The sequence below is a fragment of the Erythranthe guttata genome, chromosome 14 (genome assembly GCF_056151865.1).
Source record: "Erythranthe guttata isolate IM_541 chromosome 14, IM_541, whole genome shotgun sequence".
Taxonomy (NCBI): Eukaryota; Viridiplantae; Streptophyta; class Magnoliopsida; order Lamiales; family Phrymaceae; genus Erythranthe; species Erythranthe guttata.
The window spans coordinates 5539453-5557191 of NC_142546.1; the positions used below are offsets into that span (position 1 = coordinate 5539453).

The 17739-nt window shown below is 36.0% G+C and overlaps 2 protein-coding genes across 3 annotated transcripts; one reads left to right on the plus strand and one right to left on the minus strand.

The window, feature by feature from the left end:
- Positions 1-3379, minus strand: LOC105956613 (Peptide chain release factor 1). 2 transcript variants are annotated; one of them, XM_012980467.2, is made up of 10 exons: positions 2982-3379; positions 2782-2880; positions 2514-2697; positions 2365-2413; positions 2187-2265; positions 2021-2095; positions 1856-1933; positions 1602-1760; positions 620-715; positions 1-530 (listed from the first exon to the last, which is right to left on the minus strand). In XM_012980467.2, the coding sequence occupies exons 1-10, from the start codon at positions 3276-3278 to the stop codon at positions 333-335; spliced, it is 1314 nt and encodes a 437-aa protein (XP_012835921.1). In that variant the 5' UTR covers positions 3279-3379; the 3' UTR covers positions 1-332. The 2 variants fall into 2 exon arrangements, with proteins under 2 accessions (XP_012835921.1, XP_088670608.1); XM_088814482.1 differs by having other exon boundaries at positions 2782-2884; positions 2982-3350.
- A 13330-nt stretch (positions 3380-16709) lies between these two features.
- Positions 16710-17507, plus strand: LOC105956612 (ubiquitin-ribosomal protein eS31 fusion protein). The gene has a single exon (XM_012980466.2). The coding sequence runs from the start codon at positions 16832-16834 to the stop codon at positions 17300-17302; it is 471 nt and encodes a 156-aa protein (XP_012835920.1). The 5' UTR covers positions 16710-16831; the 3' UTR covers positions 17303-17507.
- The last annotated feature ends 232 nt before the right edge of the window (positions 17508-17739 follow it).

The window sequence follows — 17739 nt, forward strand, 5'->3', positions numbered from 1 at the left end:
GCTAAAATCTTCATATAATCCAGTACCTGTTAGTGTTGAATCAGGTAAGCCAAAACAAATGTCTTGTTTCCTTATCCTCTAACTGAGCCATTAATTCTGGTGCCACAAATAACATTTACATCATTAAAAAATTTTGAGGCCCGACAAAATGTTCCTATGCTTCAATTTTTTTTTTCGAATTTGAGTAACTTAGCACCGTCTAAAGCAATAACAAGGGCCGAAAAGCAGACCCACTTGGTAAGGACCAAAAAACGGATAGGCCAGAAGAGAACATTTGGAGCTGTAAATGTAATCAAGGTGGACGAAACTGCTTAGTGAAAGAAACATAAAAGTTAGTGTTTAGTAGAGGTAAAAGATGCAATTGCATCCATTTCTTGCTGCAAGAGAAGAGCATCAACGAATGTGTCAAGATTCTCTCCCTGCATTAAACCATCTATTGAGTGGGTTGTGATTCCAACACGGTGATCCGTAACACGGCCTTGAGGAAAATTATAAGTACGTATGCGTTCTGATCTGTCTCCGCTGCCAATCTGTCCAAAACATGAAAAGCTGTCATAATTAGGACAAATAATGCCAATCAGTTCTTTTCTTTAAAAAAAAAAAAACTCAAAGTCGTTACCTGCTCTGTTCTAAGTCTTGAACGACTTGCATCAGCCCTAGCCCTTTCAATCTCGTACAACTTTGCACACAACAGTTTAAGAGCTTTGGCCTTGTTCTGGTGAAACAATAAACACAAGAGGAAATAGTACTGAGTCATTATCAAGGAGACAAAAACGAAATCTACCGGCATTTAAGATTTTTTTATTTTGGTATATCAGCACATAAAATGCAATATAGAAACACATATAAATGATTTGCCAATTTTGTTATAGTCTAAACTCTAAGAATGTAAAGCAATTGTAGTGAACCTATCTTTCATATTGAATGCAGAAACTAAAACACAAGAATCTTAAACTCATGTTAAAACTGAGGAATTAGGTGCAAAATAGAATGTGTACACAGACTGTATAATTATTTACTACCAATTTGCAACCATCCAATCAAACAGATATAACATGTGAGCTTTAATCACTGACACTTGAATTCGATCCGACCAGCTGAGAAAGAAGCTTAATAGGAAAGAATCCATAAAACCGCTTCAGAAACTAGATATTACACTGAAGAAAAAAATATTAGACTGGAAAGCGATAACAACAAATAGTTTATCTATATTCTTGCAATCAACAGTGTCAATTGATTGCAAGAATTGGTACCCGAACTTGTTTTGAACAAATAAAGTAACGCTAACAACACAGATGTCCAACTTCTCGCACCTTTAAATTGTTATTGACATATCAGAAAACGAATACACTCACTAATAAAACCATTCTTCTCTAAGCAAACAACTTTGAGTTAAATCAGTAAATAGATTCATGAAAATCCATGCACAACGATATATAAACCAGTAATAAAGATATAATGCCACTAGTTATTATGCACCAAACAGCAAAAACAAGCTACAAATAGACATCAAATGAAATAGAAGATGTGCAAAACTCTGTTATGTCAATTTGCTGAATTAGGGGAAACTTTAGCAATTTCAAAAGCAGAGTTTTTTTTACCATATGTTGAGAGCGTTCATCCTGTATGTTAACAGTCAACCCTGTTGGTACATGAGTAACCCTCACAGCGCTGTTAGTCGTATTTGCATGCTGACCACCTGAACCACCAGATCTATATGTATCAATTTTCAGATCTTCGTTCTTTAAATGAACATCTACCTGCACAAACTTCGGATAAGTAATCCAATAACCTTGAATTCGGCAATAAATTAGTTTCAATGCAGTTGCAGAACATGAGATCAGATGAATTGGACCTGATCTGCCTGAGGAAGAATAACAACAGACACAGCACTGGTGTGGACTCGTCCAGATTTCTCCGTCACTGGAACTCGCTACAGAAGAAGCGTATATACAAAATATGTGAAAACACAGAGAATAAATAACATCCAAATGCAAATAGATTAGGAAATGGACAAAACCTGCACTCTGTGAACCCCACTCTCAAATTTGAGTTTTCCATAAACATCTGCGCCAGAGATTGCAGCACTAGCTTCCTACGATTTAACGAACAATGTTCAAAGACCAATCATGATCTGATATTTTTGTATTGAAAAGGGAAAATTCAGAAGATAGTTTGTAGCCCACCTTGTACCCTTTAAGGTCTGACTCTGCCACATCCAAAACTTCAAATTTCCAACCTTTCTTCTGCGAGTATTTCTCATACCTGAATCAAGTATTTCAATCACAAAGTCATCAGTATACTAAAAAAAAGCAGCACTTGATAGAACAAACAAACAAAAGTACGGAGATAAGAGTGCCCTACATCTTGAATATGTCCATCGCAAACAAAGAAGCCTCTTCTCCTCCAGTTCCTTAAACAAAACAAACAACACCAACAAGTAACAAACAGTTTCTATTTAAAAGAAACACAAATATAAATAAAGATGAATACGACTGACGGGCATTTATTACCTGCTCTGACTTCCAAGATACAGTCACGTTCGTCGGCATCATCCTTAGGAAGCAACGATTTGAGCAACGAATGACGAATGCGCTTCTCTTCCTCTGATGCTTGCCCTAATTCTTCAGAAGCCATTTGGTGCATGTCTTTGTCGTCTTGGCTTTCAGTAAGCAGCAACTTTAGCCCCTCAATCTCCTGCCAAAACATCAGGAGTAACATTTATACCTAGTACAGAATCTTTATGGTGCATATATGAAAATGAATTAACGGATGATTTACTTTGTGCTTCTTCCTCATCTCAGTCACCAACTCAACCGTATGTCGAAGCTTCTTAAGCTCTTTGTTGGCAGTGGAATACTGTTCCGGCGAGGCATCCGGCTGTCTTTCGTACAGACCAACAAAAAGTTTGACACAGGGGAATTTCATCGAACAGTTAAAGGAAGTGAATGAATATAAAGAGGTATAATGCCGGTAATTACCTGGTTGACAATAGCCTGAAGAAAAGAATTTCGGTTTTCTATTGCGGCTAATTTCTGGTCCATGATGTTGATTAGATCGAGAGAAAGTTCCGGCTGAGATTGTGCAGTTTCGGCGGAGCTGGAGAAGTAACGCCGGAGGAGTGTTGTTTCTTTAACGAATGGTAACTGGCTGCGGTTGTAATTCGGAGGTCGGCAAACATTTATTCGGCGACTGATAGTATGAGAATGAAGTTTCCGGCATGCCGCAACCATCACACAATGATTCAACCGCCAAAACCGTCCGCCGCCGTTTCCCATTCCGCCGGTCCCCCGCCTCCCCCCAATTTCACATTTCTTGCTTTAATAAGGTACTCAATCAATATTTACGGTAAATGACAGTTTGCCCCCTAAACTATAGTCATTTTGCATATTACCCCGAATGAATATGTTTCTAAATTTTTACACTGAAATAATGCTAATTGCAGCCGGACTCTTACTGAAATTTGCTTATTTGCAGCGGTAGTCTCAATTGTTAATTTTCTAACTTCCTAAAAAATCGAAACTCTCTCAACTAAAAAAAGTCGAAAACTTAGAATCTAATGGTCGTTCGACAAATTCGAAACTAAACAACAACATTTTTTTTATGGCGATCCATATTACTTTTACAAGGTAAAAATGAAGAAAAAAAATGAAGGGAGGGATCGTGCTATGCAGCACGTGGGATATAAAAAAAAAAAAAAAAAAAAAAGTTGAAGTACCCGTCCCCTACGAGGACGGGAATCTAGGTGATGTGATTTTGACGAAGAATTTGACGATGAATATGCAAACGAGTACAATAATCCCAATATGTATTATCATGTTCCTCAAATAATTACAAAATTCATATTTAAATTAAAAAAAATATTAAAAAAAAAAAGCCCCAACTTCCCCGCCTCCCCGTCATATCGAAATTTAATCTTCGGGACTTTTTCTGAACTCGAAGAAGCACACATAATCCCCCTGTCCTGACGTGCCATCTGTAAAAAAAACTAAACATATTAATTAATAAATAAATAAATTAATTAAAATACTAAAAAAAATAAAATTAAAATTAAAACATGAAATTCCCGTTCTGCAGAACATGGGAACTTGAATAATCTTCAAGTTCCCGTGTTCTGCAGAACGGTAACTTCATGTTTTTTTGAGTCTTCCTTTCTGTAGAGCACGGGAACATGAAGATTATTCAAGTTCCCGTGTTCTTCAACACGGGGACTCATATTTAAAAAAAAAATCCAAAAATAAAAATTAAAAAGTTTTTTGAGCTTTCCGTTTTACAGGCACACAAAAACTTGAAGGAAGTTCAAGTTTCCGTGCTCTGCAGAACGGAAAGTTCAAAAAACTTGAATCTTCCGTTCTGCAGAGCACGGATACTTGAAGTTTCTTCAAGTGTTCGTGCTCTTCAGAATGGTGGCTTCAAAAAAAAAAAAAATCGCAAATTTGCTAGATCTAATCCTAAACATGTGTTATTACCTCAATTGTAGATAAAACTAATTAAAAGTAGTGGAATATTGAAAAATTACCGGAATCGAGCCTCGTTTGCTAGGATTCAAAGTCGAAAAAATTTCCGAAATTCGAATGTCTTCAGAGAGTTTGGGAATAGGCGAGAGAATTTCAAAAACAAAATTAAATGAATTTTTTTTCGCTGTATTCAATTAGAACCCCGCTGCAAATAGCAACACCCATTTTTTCATCTACTCGTTAAATGTTTGCACAGTGCCATAATGTTGCCAAATCTGTTCAATTCTCGCCGGAATCTATTTGCAATTAATACAAAAAAGAAAAAAAAAAAAAAAAAAAAAACTAACAATTGAACTATAAATAATAATTAAAAATTCTAATTAAAAGAAAAAATTGAGGTTTCGGACGCGGTAGCTCGAATCGTCCAAAAATTGCAGTAAACACTCTTTTCGGATGGATCCACCTAAAATTCGAGCATGTATTTTGGGTTGATCCACCCGAAATGTTCAAAATTATTTTTTACTTTTTTTTTTTTATTACTTTTTCTTATATTCGACATAATACATACAATATAAAATTGACATCATATTTGAATGAACAGGATAATATATAATCATTTGATATATTTTGAGAGGATATTATGAATGAAAATCAATTGCGACAAAAAAAATTATTTGCAAACTGAATATAAAAAAAAAAAAATTATTATTGTCAATGTTAACTGCATCACCCTAGTAGACTTCTAAGTTGGGTGAAATTCAGGCGAATTGAATCGAAAACGATCTTGAAGATATTCCCATTTTTCGGAACTATAATCTAAGTAGTTTTTTTTTTAAACTACAATCAGAAAATGATTTTCTATCCCAAACTTTTCCGAAATCTTCATATTTGTTTTAAGAATGAGAGAAGAGAGATGAAAAAAGAAAAGCAAACACGAAAAGCCAACAACATCCAATGGTCAGGGGCGGAACCAGAATAAAAATGTAGGGGGGGGGGTCAATTAAAATTTTAGGGTTCGAGGCAGCGGCCCGAAAAAAAATTTAGGTTTACAAAACATTGCAAAAAATAAGTTTATATTACTATTTTTAATTAAAATATCATATACATTATAATTATATCATATTTTAATCATCACAAAAAATTCTAAATTAATTCAAATTATTCTAATTGTTGTAAATAGTATGGAATGTGTGGTTTCCTAACATAACCACTTGATGGTTTTCAACTTCCCACTAGTTTATTAACTTCCCATATCTATATATGGTGTTAGTGGCGATGTAACTTCTACGTAACTTCCACATGTAACTCCTTTGTAACTTCTCGGTGGCTACCACCTATATAAATGAGAAACACTCCCTCCCCACGTATCCCACAATTTTCTCTCTACGGATTCTTGTTCTTTGCATTCTCTCTTTCTCTATTTGTCTTGTTATTTACATTCTTATGTATTTCCACAAACACAAACCAAAGAGCTAAATAAATAGGCCATTTTACAACACGTTATCAGCACGAAGTGCTCGTTGTTATTGTGGAAAGACAATTGTTTATGGGGCGAGGATACTTGAAGAATTCGAGGTGCTCGTGGAAAGGTAATTGTTCGTGGGACAAGGTTACTTGCAGAACTTATGACCCAGGTTTATATGTGAAACGGTAATCTCGAAAAAATATATTATATTCTTCGTAATATTTGGATTGAAGTGTTTCAAATAAACTTTAATCTCCTTGAAATTTTGATTTCGTAAGAGATGCATGATAGATCTATTTAATGGCATGAAATATATGAATAAACTTTATGTTCAAGTCATTACTTGATTTATGCCGTGGATGATTTGAAAATATGACCTGGTTGGTAGTCCTTATTCTGTGAATAGTATGATTAAAATGCCTTCATATTTCATATAATAATTGCTCTGAGCATGTGAAATGATTTCTTGTTATCGGGCAAAAGTATTGGATGCTCAAGTATGAAATATTGTCATGAATTTTGCCGTCTCACTCATGCTATATGATTCTATGTATTTTGTTATATGTGATGATTCAATGTTTGAGATTCAAAGTGATGAAATCTGGCATATATTCTTTTGTCTCATGCTCTTAACGTATTATCACTTGTGCCCGATGTGATTGTATGAATTTTACATTATGAATATGTTTAGGTAATTGGTAATTAACTATCTCAGTCATTTCAAATTAGTTCGTGGAATTTGTATGAGATATATATACATGATAATTATGATTTATAATCATAACAAGTTATACGGTTTTGGTTTATCTTTTATACTATATTAGAGCATGCTATATGCATGTCTTTAATGTTTGGCAAATTTACACTGTCTTGATTGCATAAAGACTTTGGTCAATCTCTAATTCAGAATTCTTGATTGACGTATAGTTTATTTGTCATATGTAATTTTATGACATAAATATGGTAAGCAATATTTCGTTTGTCGTTATTGTTTATCGTATGAAATCCATGAGTGTGTATGAACATGTGGTGTATGAATTATTAGACCGGAAGTTCTAATATGTGCAAAATATTCATGAAATTGTTTATGGAGGTTACATCCCCATAAAACAATAATACTCCTTATTCTATTTGATTTGAGATGAAACACATGAGCAAACTCGAGTTTACCCAACTTAATGTATTTGGTGAAAGTTTTGTTGGTTGGAGAATGGATGTTAAGATCCATAAGCTTAGTGAGCAATTGAGAATGGTTGTTTTCGAGTATAATTTATTAGGTAAAGCCCAGAAGGCTGAGACTATGTTTCTGATTACGAGATAATTAGATGAAGTCCTTCGTTTGGACTATTCATCAAACAAGGGTCCCCATAAAGAATGGGATAACCTCACTAGTCGTCTTGATTACCAAAAGACAATACGCTTGCCGGAAGCAAGGAGCAAATGTTCATAAACGATTTGTATATGAACTTTAAAATCCGAATAGAGCTCAAAATCAGAACATAAATATATGTTTTATACATAGTGGATCTAAGAATTGGTCGCGCACCTGAAGTGCGAGGAACGTTGGGGCTGGAGATGCAAATAATAATGCACCAGCATAGACTGAGTTGGTAGAGGCAAATATTTTCTATGTATAGCCCGTCACCCAACCTCCATACTTGGGCACATCTGACCAAATAACCCTTGTTGGGATATGATTGAACTGTTGATTTCATGCATTATGTTTATTTTATTACTCGGGTTTATTATTTTATTGAATTTCAACCATCTCACTTCATATGCTCATGTTATGAACCATATTCGTATTTCGATTATGTTTAGTTCATGCTCTGGATCATATATTTATGTCAATATGTGTTCTAAGTTAATTATTATGTTATTCATTGGTGTTTGCTTGATGAATTTATTTAGTACCTGAAGTACTGAAAATATGTGATTAGAATATATAACGCTCTAGACATGACATGTGGGGATAAATGTCTGGCAGATAGTGCGACTACACATACTATCCTTAGAGATAAGTCGTATTTTTATTAATTTCATGTCTAGTAGTAGCAAAGACCTCTTTGATAACTAAATGAGGCCGATGTATTTTTGATAGATGGTTATGGTAATGTCCACATTATATTATCACATGGCACAACTTTTGCCATTAAAGTAGTTATTTTTCCTCCACGTTCCAGTAGAACGTTATTAAACTTTAAAGATATTTGAGCTAATGGTTATTATGTTGAAATCATTGAAGCCAAGAAATCGAATATATGTGCATCATCTCTAACATGTACGACCAGAAGCGTACATTGGGAAAATTAGAGGAATTTTTCGACACTGTTATGTAGAACCACAATTTGAATGCCAGAAGCATAAATTGTCGATTGCTTGTAATTTGACTATATGTCAGCATATGCACAAACATGAAATGATTCAATATTTTTTGGAAGAAATCCAAGAAGATATATGTGAAATATGTATCACCATCTATAACTTAAATTTAGAACCTTGGACAGGCGATCTCTTACCCGCTCAAATTGCGGACAGTCACTTTTATGAGATTGTCTATAGATCATAGAATTGATATATAGATTAATAGATCATCCACACTAACGTTCCTGAAGAACGGCGTGAAGTCGTGTGGGACGACTACTAAATCTGCAAAGAATGTCAACACTAATGTTCTTGAAGAACAGCGTGAAGTCGTGTATGGCGAATAATGCCAGACTCATTCTATGGTTTGAAAAAGTGACGAGATCTCAAATAAGCCTGCAAGGATAGATGTCCTAGAAGGACAATGACGGGTAGGCCATCAATCCATGCTAACAAGTCTTGCATCCCTTACTAGGAGAGGGAAGCGCAATGGGACCAAAGGATTCTCACCCCCGGAAGTGGATGAATGTCCAACAATCGAATCCGGTTAGCACTAGTACAAATGGGATCCCACCTGATCCATCTCATAAACTAGTTCCGGACTATGGATTCGTCATGTAGACGAAGTCGGGGGACGCCTCAACATTAATATCCATTCCCGTGAATATAAAAAACTCGGTTAGTTATTCATGCATGAATGAGATGTGGTATTGGGATGAAATGATCATCGATGATAAACTTCTCTACACAGTAGCTACTGAACTTTTTATCGAGTGATGATATAAAACCTCGATCAATTGATAAGCGTAAACAAATGGATGATGGCCGAAATGAAAACAAAAATCAATCCAAGCTGAATTTGGTTCCTTGATAAAATGAAGAGTGTAGTTCCTACAACTCCTTGAATTTCACCCATGGGATATAAGTGAGTACTCACAAAGAAAAGAAATGAGATTGGGAGCTAAAAAGCTCATCTCATACCTCAAAAGAGATTGGGAGCCAAAAAGCTCATCTCATACCTCAAAAGAGATTGGGAGCCAAAAAAGCTCATCTCATACCTCAAACGAGATTGGGAGCCAGAAGATTCATCTCATAGCTCAAATGAGATTGGGAACCAGAAGATTCATCTCATAGCTTAAACGAGATTGGGAGCCAGAAGACTCATCTCATAGCTCGAACGAGATTAAGAGCCAGAAGACTCATCTCATTGTACAATGATCTAAGAGCAAATGAGATTGGGAGCTCGAAGACTCATCTCATAGTTCAAGGATTTCCTCAACAACCCGAGATTGATTTTAAAGAGGTATACTCTTTCATGGTGAATGTTATTAAATTCGTGGTCACAAAGTATCTTACGGGGATCTAGATACAAATATTTATATGAAAGTCCCTAAAGGACTATGTTTCCCCGAAACAATTAGTTCCAGACCACGGAACATAAACTTAGTTGGGTTGAGACGTTTACTTAAATTAAGGCTTGAAATATTCCGGTAGAATATGATAATATCCTAAGTGAGTAATTGCTCCGGAAGAGAATATGTGAACAATAATTGATTTTGATTGTTCCCATTACTACAATTTATGTTTAAGGACATAAACTTGATTTGGACTCCTGAACAAATCAAGTAAGAGAAACTCAATTGTTGAAAATTTGAGTTCAAGATCAAAGATCTAAATGAGACTAATTTGTTGTCTCTGCCAACTTAAAATTTATCATGTCAATTATATTTATGTCCATCAATCAAATTACATCGAGAAGATGTTATGGATAAAGAGAAATTATCGAGTAATGCCTATGGGAGCTGGAAAGTGGAAAATGTCCAATGATTCATTCCGTCCTATGGAGCAGGACGAGGAAGTGTTAGCACCAGAAGTGCCATATGTAAATGCAATATATGCATTATTATGTTTAACTCCATGTACTCGATATGATTTAGCTTTTTCGGTAAATTTATATGATAGACTTATCTCACCTTACCGACACGCCCTATGCATCAATGAATGAGGCGAAACTTGTGGTTTATATTGGCATTGACTAGAAGTCATATCCACGAAAGGCTCGTTCCCAATCCATGGTTAAGTATTGGGAAAATAGCTATGTCTTGGGGTTCTATGAAATGTACCTCGGTTATCACTAGATCAAATCATGCATGATGTTTGTTTCACAAGATAGTGAGTGAATGCACTTGGCCTGAAGCCATGATTAAGCATGTTCGAGATTTTTGTGAATTGGCTACCACAAAAGATCCTAAGAGATTGTATTTAACTGCATTGAGCAAATGAAGACGAGCTTCATTAAATGTGACAACTCCAAGAACATAGTTATGAGGTTTTCTTCAATCAACAATAATAAGAGCACAAACAATAATGATTCAGTAGATCATGAAACATGATAACTACGCTGACTTATTCATTAAGTTTTCGCCTAAAGTCACTTTGGAAAAGTATGTTAAGGATGTTGACTTGCGTAGATTATACAAGCTCGCTCCCTTGTAGACATCAGGGGGAGTTAACTTGAGGGGGAGTACCCTGTAGGTACTCAGTATCCAGAAGATACCCGAGTGCCCTGTTGTACTCTTTTTCCTTCGTGCGAGGTTTATTTTTCCCACAGGGTTTTAGTTACTCGACAAGGTTTTAATGAGGCAACATTTGTTGATTGAAAAGATTGTGCGTTGTACTCTTTTCCCTAACCGAGATTGCTTTTTTTTCCAATGGGTTTTATGACTCGGAAGGTTTTAACGAGGCAACACAAAAAGCACAATAGTGGTTTGATAGGAACCCAAGGGGGAGTGTTGTAAATAGTATGGAATGTGTGGTTTCCTAACATAACCACTTGATGGTTTTCAACTTCCCACTAGTTTATTAACTTCCCATATCTATATATGGTGTTAGTGGCGATGTAACTTCTACGTAACTTCCACATGTAACTCCTTTGTAACTTCTCGGTGGCTACCACCTATATAAATAAGAAACACTCCCTCCCCACGTATCCCACAATTTTCTCTCTACGGATTCTTGTTCGTTGCATTCTCTCTTTCTCTATTTGTCTTGTTATTTACATTCTTATGTATTTCCACAAACACAAACCAAAGAGCTAAATAAATAGGCCATTTTACAACACTAATAATATATTGCACTTAATATTTCGAAAATTCAGGGCACGATCTCATCTTATTTATTTAAAAGCATTGATAAAAAAAATTCAAAAATAAGTAATATTCATAAATTTTATTTAAAATAATACAAGTTTTAACTAACTTATTTTATATTTTATATTAAATATAATATATTTATCTATAATTTATATAAGATTATGGAGAAGAAACAAAAAAATAATAAGTTAATACACATACTTACAACATTTTGGGGGCTAAAAGTAATATTAAAAAAATACAATACCGAATACCTAATTTTTTTTTCTTTCTTGGGAGGTCAGTCGCCGGCCACCCCACCCCCCAATGTAAATGGAGCAATTCATCAAACCCCAAATATTGTTCAAATAAAAATAAAGAGAAAAATAAAAATAAAACAAAATCTTGGACATATATTGAAGTCATATATAAAAAAAATTAAGTTATATGTATATGGTTGAGATCGAGGGTGTGGTTTCAATGGTGGAACAAAGAATTGATAGGAGGATAGACTATATATTGCGGGAGTTCAGGTGCAGCGCCCCCAACATTTTATTTTCTTTTAGGGGTGTTCAGAGAAAGGTAACATTATTAAATAAATATACGTAGACTTAATCAAAATCATATAAAAGGAAAATTATTATTCCTAAATGAATTTAATTTTCTTCAAAATTAGATTTTTTCTTTCTTGAGTTTTGGTTGAGAAATAAAGTAGTAGGTGGACTAAGTAAGATACATTGTGTTAGCTAAATAAACCATATAAGTAGAGTTAAACAGGAGTCCACCCTAGCAATAGGGTAGCTTCGCCACAGGGTCATTTGAAGAACTGTAGTATGTGACAATGAAGATGTAAGTGGAAGGATTAACGAAGAGTTAAACTGGAAAGTAACTAAGGAAAATGATTGAACGTATGTAAAGTGGGTAAAGAGGACACAAATAAGAAGAGCGAAACAAAGTGATTGATGAATATAATTAGAAGTACGGAGAGTGGGTAAAAGGACATATAAGAAAAGAAGTACTAAATGTTTTCAATTTGGTGGTTTTTTTTCTTTTTAATTTTTTTTTTTTGTTGAGGAATAAAGATCAAATTTAATTAATAAAGTGATTAAATGGTTACGAATTTCGGTCATATAACTTGGAAGAGAACTAGATTGAAAAGAGGAACTTGTTGGAAGCTTAGCGATTTCATGAGCTGGACGATTGCCTGCTCCCAGTACATGGGCGATCGTAAAAGTTTGAAAATTAATTGCGAGCTCCTTAATGTCAACAATTATGTTACATAATTCGTACGTGATATGCCATCTCCATTTACACAATAACAAGGATTTTGGAGTCACTTTTAAGTGAAACTTTTGTAAATTGGAGATGTCGAGCAAATTCCATCGTCTTTAATGCAGACAAAGCCGAGATTTTTCATGCAACAAACAGAAAACCAAACCACACAACACTTATCAAAAGATCAAGTTAACCCTCCTAAACCTCAACAAACCTCAGCAGAGTCAATAGAGGCATCGAAGTTTATTTTGATAACATCACCAGTTGGTGTTTTCCATCGGGTAGTTGATTTTATATTTACTCGGGAAATTCTAGGACTTAGGACATCCGTGGTTGATTCCCTTACCCCAGCAAGAATTTTTTTTGCAAGTTGGATTCTATCCATAGCTATCCATTGCATGTTATCAAAGAATTTCTTATTTCTTGTGTACCATTAGCCCAATAATGCAAAATTCGAATTGAGCACCATCAGTTTGTTTTTTAACACACATCAACCAATCCAAAAATGATGATTCATATAAATGGTGAATCGCCAACGGTATTCCATTCAGTGTCCAAAACCTGACGAGCAAAAGTACACGTGACTAAACAGTGGAGAATGTCATCTTCTTTTCCGCAACAAATATCAAATGAATTTACCTCGACAATCTCCTCGCCAAATTTTGCCGGGCGGGGAGAAGATTTTTATAGTTGCGTGCACCATAAGAAATTTTTAATTTTGTTCGATAACCGAACCCCCCAAAGCCATTTCCATGTGCCAGACATGGTTGAAGATGAGCTACTACCCATGTTACACCCACTTTTATCATTATCCATTTGAACGGCAATATGATACGCTCCTTGAACGGAAATAATGCCGTTCGCATTATAGTGCCAAGCAATAGTATCGTCAATACTCGCATTTCCCAGTGGAATAGATAATATGTAGGGAATATCTTCCTCAAGGAAGATTGATCATATCAGCTCCACATTCCAGTGACCTACAAAAGCTATCAATAACAGTGTGCACTTTCATCTCATTTGGCCAACTCCGTCTTGGAGTAAACGGTTTCAACATAGATGCACCTGGGAGCCATTTGTCTCCCCAACTTCGCACCATGGTTCCTTTTCCAATTCGCCATCAAGTCACTTTCTCCACCAGTACTATCGCACTCCAAATACTTTCCCACGTGTACAAATAATTTGATCAAAGGTTCGCACCAAGGATGTTGGAATGAGGATAATACCTTGCTATAAATATTTTTTCCAATAGGTTGTGAGGTGACACTAATAGCCGCCAAACTTGTTTAGCAAGGAGTACTAAGTTAATGGCACCTAAATCTGGAAAACACAATCCTTTACCTTTTCAATCCTCCCACCAAAACTTAGCCATCAACTTCTTGATATCCTTCGTAAAATAATTAGGTAGTTTGAAGCAGCTCATAGTATAAGTTGTGATAGCTTGGATCACCGCTTTTATGACAATCTCTTAACCTCCTTTCGAGATCCAATTCTCTTTCCGTCCTTGGAGGTACACGCACACCCTATCTCGAAGATGGTAAAAACTTCTCATTTTTATTTCCCGACCACTAAAGGCAGTCCGAGATATTTGTCATGTTTTTCCACCACTGTCATAGGGAGATTTGCGAGAACCTAAGCAATGGTTGTTGGGCTAACCGATTTTACTAAAAACAATATTCTATTTTTGGTAGTTCGCCATTTGGCTAGAGGCTTTCTCATACATACGGAGGATATTCATGACACATTCAACCAAATATTTGTTTGCATTATAAAAAATCATGGTGTCATCGGCGAAAAGTAAGTGAGATATGCTGGGTGAACCGTACAAACAACCATTTCGACAATGTGTTTATTAACTTCCCAGCGAAAAGTAAGTGAGATATGCTGGGTGAACCGTACAAACAACCATTTCGACAATGTGTTTATTAACTTTCCGCTCTTCTGAATAACACACTTATCATCTCAACGCAAAAAAAAAACAAAAAGAAAAAAAAGAAAAAAAAAAAGACAAAGGTGAGAGTGGGTCACCTTGTCGATCACCTCTTTCAGGTGTAAGAAGACCAGTGACCATTAAGCACAAATGAATATCTGGCCTTGTTTATGCATAGCACGATTAATTCCACAAAAGTGCGAGAAAACCCCAGTTTGATCATCACTTGCCGTAAGACATCTCACTCGATGCGATCATATACTTTACTCATATACAATTTGATTGCCATATGTTTTGTTGGGCTTCGCTTCGTTTAATGGGTAACCTCGTGAGCTATGAGAATGTTATCAAATATCATCGCGAATGAACAACCAGTGATTGGAATTCGGACATAATTGACTTCATGTGTCGTTTTAGCCTGTGTTCTGGAAGCAATCTTATACACCACGTTACTCAAGCTAATCGCCAAAATTGCGTCATATTTTTAGGATTTGCACACTTAGGGATAAGAATAATATGAGTGTAATTACCATCTTAGCGAATCTGGTGATGGTTAAGCAATTGGAGAATCCACAGTAACGTCATTGCCAACAATGTTCCAAATCGTCAAGACAAGGTAGCATGTTGGTAAGCACCTTACACCTAGGACCATTTGGTCATGAGTTCGAGACGCTAGGAGGGGGATTGGAGAACCATTAACTATCCTCCTTTTAGAAAGAAAAAAACAAAATAAAAACAAACAATGTTCCAAATCCGTTGCGGTCCGACCCAATGAAATGGTCCTAATTTTACATGAAAGTTATGTAACATATATGTATAATTATTATTGATTGTATAATAATTTTCAAAACCTTGGAATTATTTTGTATTTGGAATACGAAAATTATGAAGATTTTATATCAAATTCTGATTCCGATTCGATTATTTTCGAGAAATTCAATATCGAAATTTTAGAATCGGAATAAAAGAAACATATTACAAAAAAAGAAAACTTTAAATTAAAAGTCGGTGGAATTCGGAATTTCCGTTCCGATTTCCACCTAAATAATCCGCCTAAAACACAACAAACAAAAGAATAATAATTTGAATAAGGGAGCGGCTAAAACAAATACCGTTTTTTTTCTCACTTCAATACCAACAACATACAAAATAAAAAAATAAATAGATTATAATGTGCGATATTGATTTTATTAAGGATATTAATGTCTAATCAGACCGGATTGAATGTTATTACAAAATCTATTTGTATTTCTTTGTGGATGGCTGATACCAGCAATATAGAGAATGACCCGACTCATGTCAGCTACGAGCGAGTTCGATCGACGACTCTTGGCTCGGTCAAAGGTGATAACAGCTTCTTTGGTCGCCTTGAATCCTCGAGTCTATTCCGTCTAGAGCCCGTTCATCGTTTAATCTGCAAAAGGACCGGGAGAGGTGTTCCCGGCGTTAGCACTTCGACGCTCTAGTTAGAACACCTCTTAAATTCAGTAATATGTTCGATAAAAATAAAGAGTTAAAGAGAGAGGAAGAGCAGTGATCTTGTTGCCCCGTTTCTATTGCCGTTGTTGTTATGAAGAAGATGATATAAATTTCTATTTATAGTAGAGATATTTTGTGGACTTCAACGAGTTTATTCAATTTACTTAATAAGGTGACTTCAAGTCCAAGCCTTAGTGAGTAAGTAATAAGGTGGCACTTGCCACCTCCCACTCGCCAGTCATTGCTCATCGCTCGTCGCCTCTTGTCTCTCCACTCACCTCTCGCCTGCTCATCGCCTTTACTATGTGGCATTATTTCTTCTTTGTGCATGAGCCAATTCAATTGGCCTTGCCTTGTTGGATCGTGCTAAATCTGACCAGATCAATGTCATTACCTATTTATTTTCCATTTCTTATGTTGATGGTATTGAAGTGAGAAAAAATCTGTATTAATTATAGCCCACTCATTTGAATAATTTGCTTAAGTTCCAACAGGAAATGAGTAATTATTGGAAGGTGAAAAAGGCCAAATGTATGTTCGGCAGAGAGATGGGCCGGGCCGGCTTGGACGCAAAACTAACCCATGTAACAAAAAGGCCTTTTTGAGTAGTTCCCGTAAACCCTAATTTAAACAACCGGTTCTGGTGCTGCTACTTTCTCACTCTAACATTTCTCCTCTCTCACTAGAGAAAAAAAAAACCCTAGCAGAGTCCCTCACCGCCGCCGCGAAGATGCAGATCTTCGTGAAAACCCTAACGGGCAAGACAATAACACTGGAGGTAGAATCCTCCGACACGATCGACAACGTGAAGGCCAAGATCCAGGACAAGGAAGGCATCCCGCCGGATCAGCAGCGGCTCATCTTCGCCGGAAAGCAGCTGGAGGACGGGCGCACCCTCGCCGACTACAACATCCAGAAGGAGTCGACGCTCCACCTCGTCCTCCGCCTCCGCGGCGGCGCGAAGAAGCGCAAGAAGAAGACGTACACGAAGCCGAAGAAACTGAAGCACAAGAAGAAGAAGGTGAAGCTGTCGGTTCTGCAGTACTACAAGATCGACGATTCTGGAAAGGTGCAGAGGCTGAGGAAGGAGTGCCCTAACGCAGAGTGCGGTGCGGGTACTTTCATGGCCAATCATTTTGACAGGCACTACTGCGGTAAGTGTGGCCTTACCTATGTTTACGCCAAGGCTGGTGGCGATTGAGATTTTTTTTTTAATTATGTTTTTGCTTTATTATTAAGACTTCTCTTTTTTTTTTTTTGGGATTGTTATACCGTTTTTTGTTCTATCGTTTCTCTGGACGGAATTCTCTGTTATTATTTAGGTTTTGTTTTTTTTTTTATTATATGAAGTTGAACTTTGTATTTGATTGCATGGTTTTTCAATCTTAAATCAGTTTGCAATTAAATGTCATGTGATGTTTTTGTTTGAGTTTTTGATTAATTGGGTGTTTTTGATCTGAAAAATGCTCTGTTTTATTTTGTGTCTAGTTATTTGATGTTATGATAATTGTTCGCTATGCAAATGTACATCATATCTGGTTTATAGATAAACCATATTATAGTCTTGGCAGACTTATAACTACCGTTTTTGTGACCTAAAAAATCTTCAACCCAAGGGCAGGATTAAAGCTTGCAATA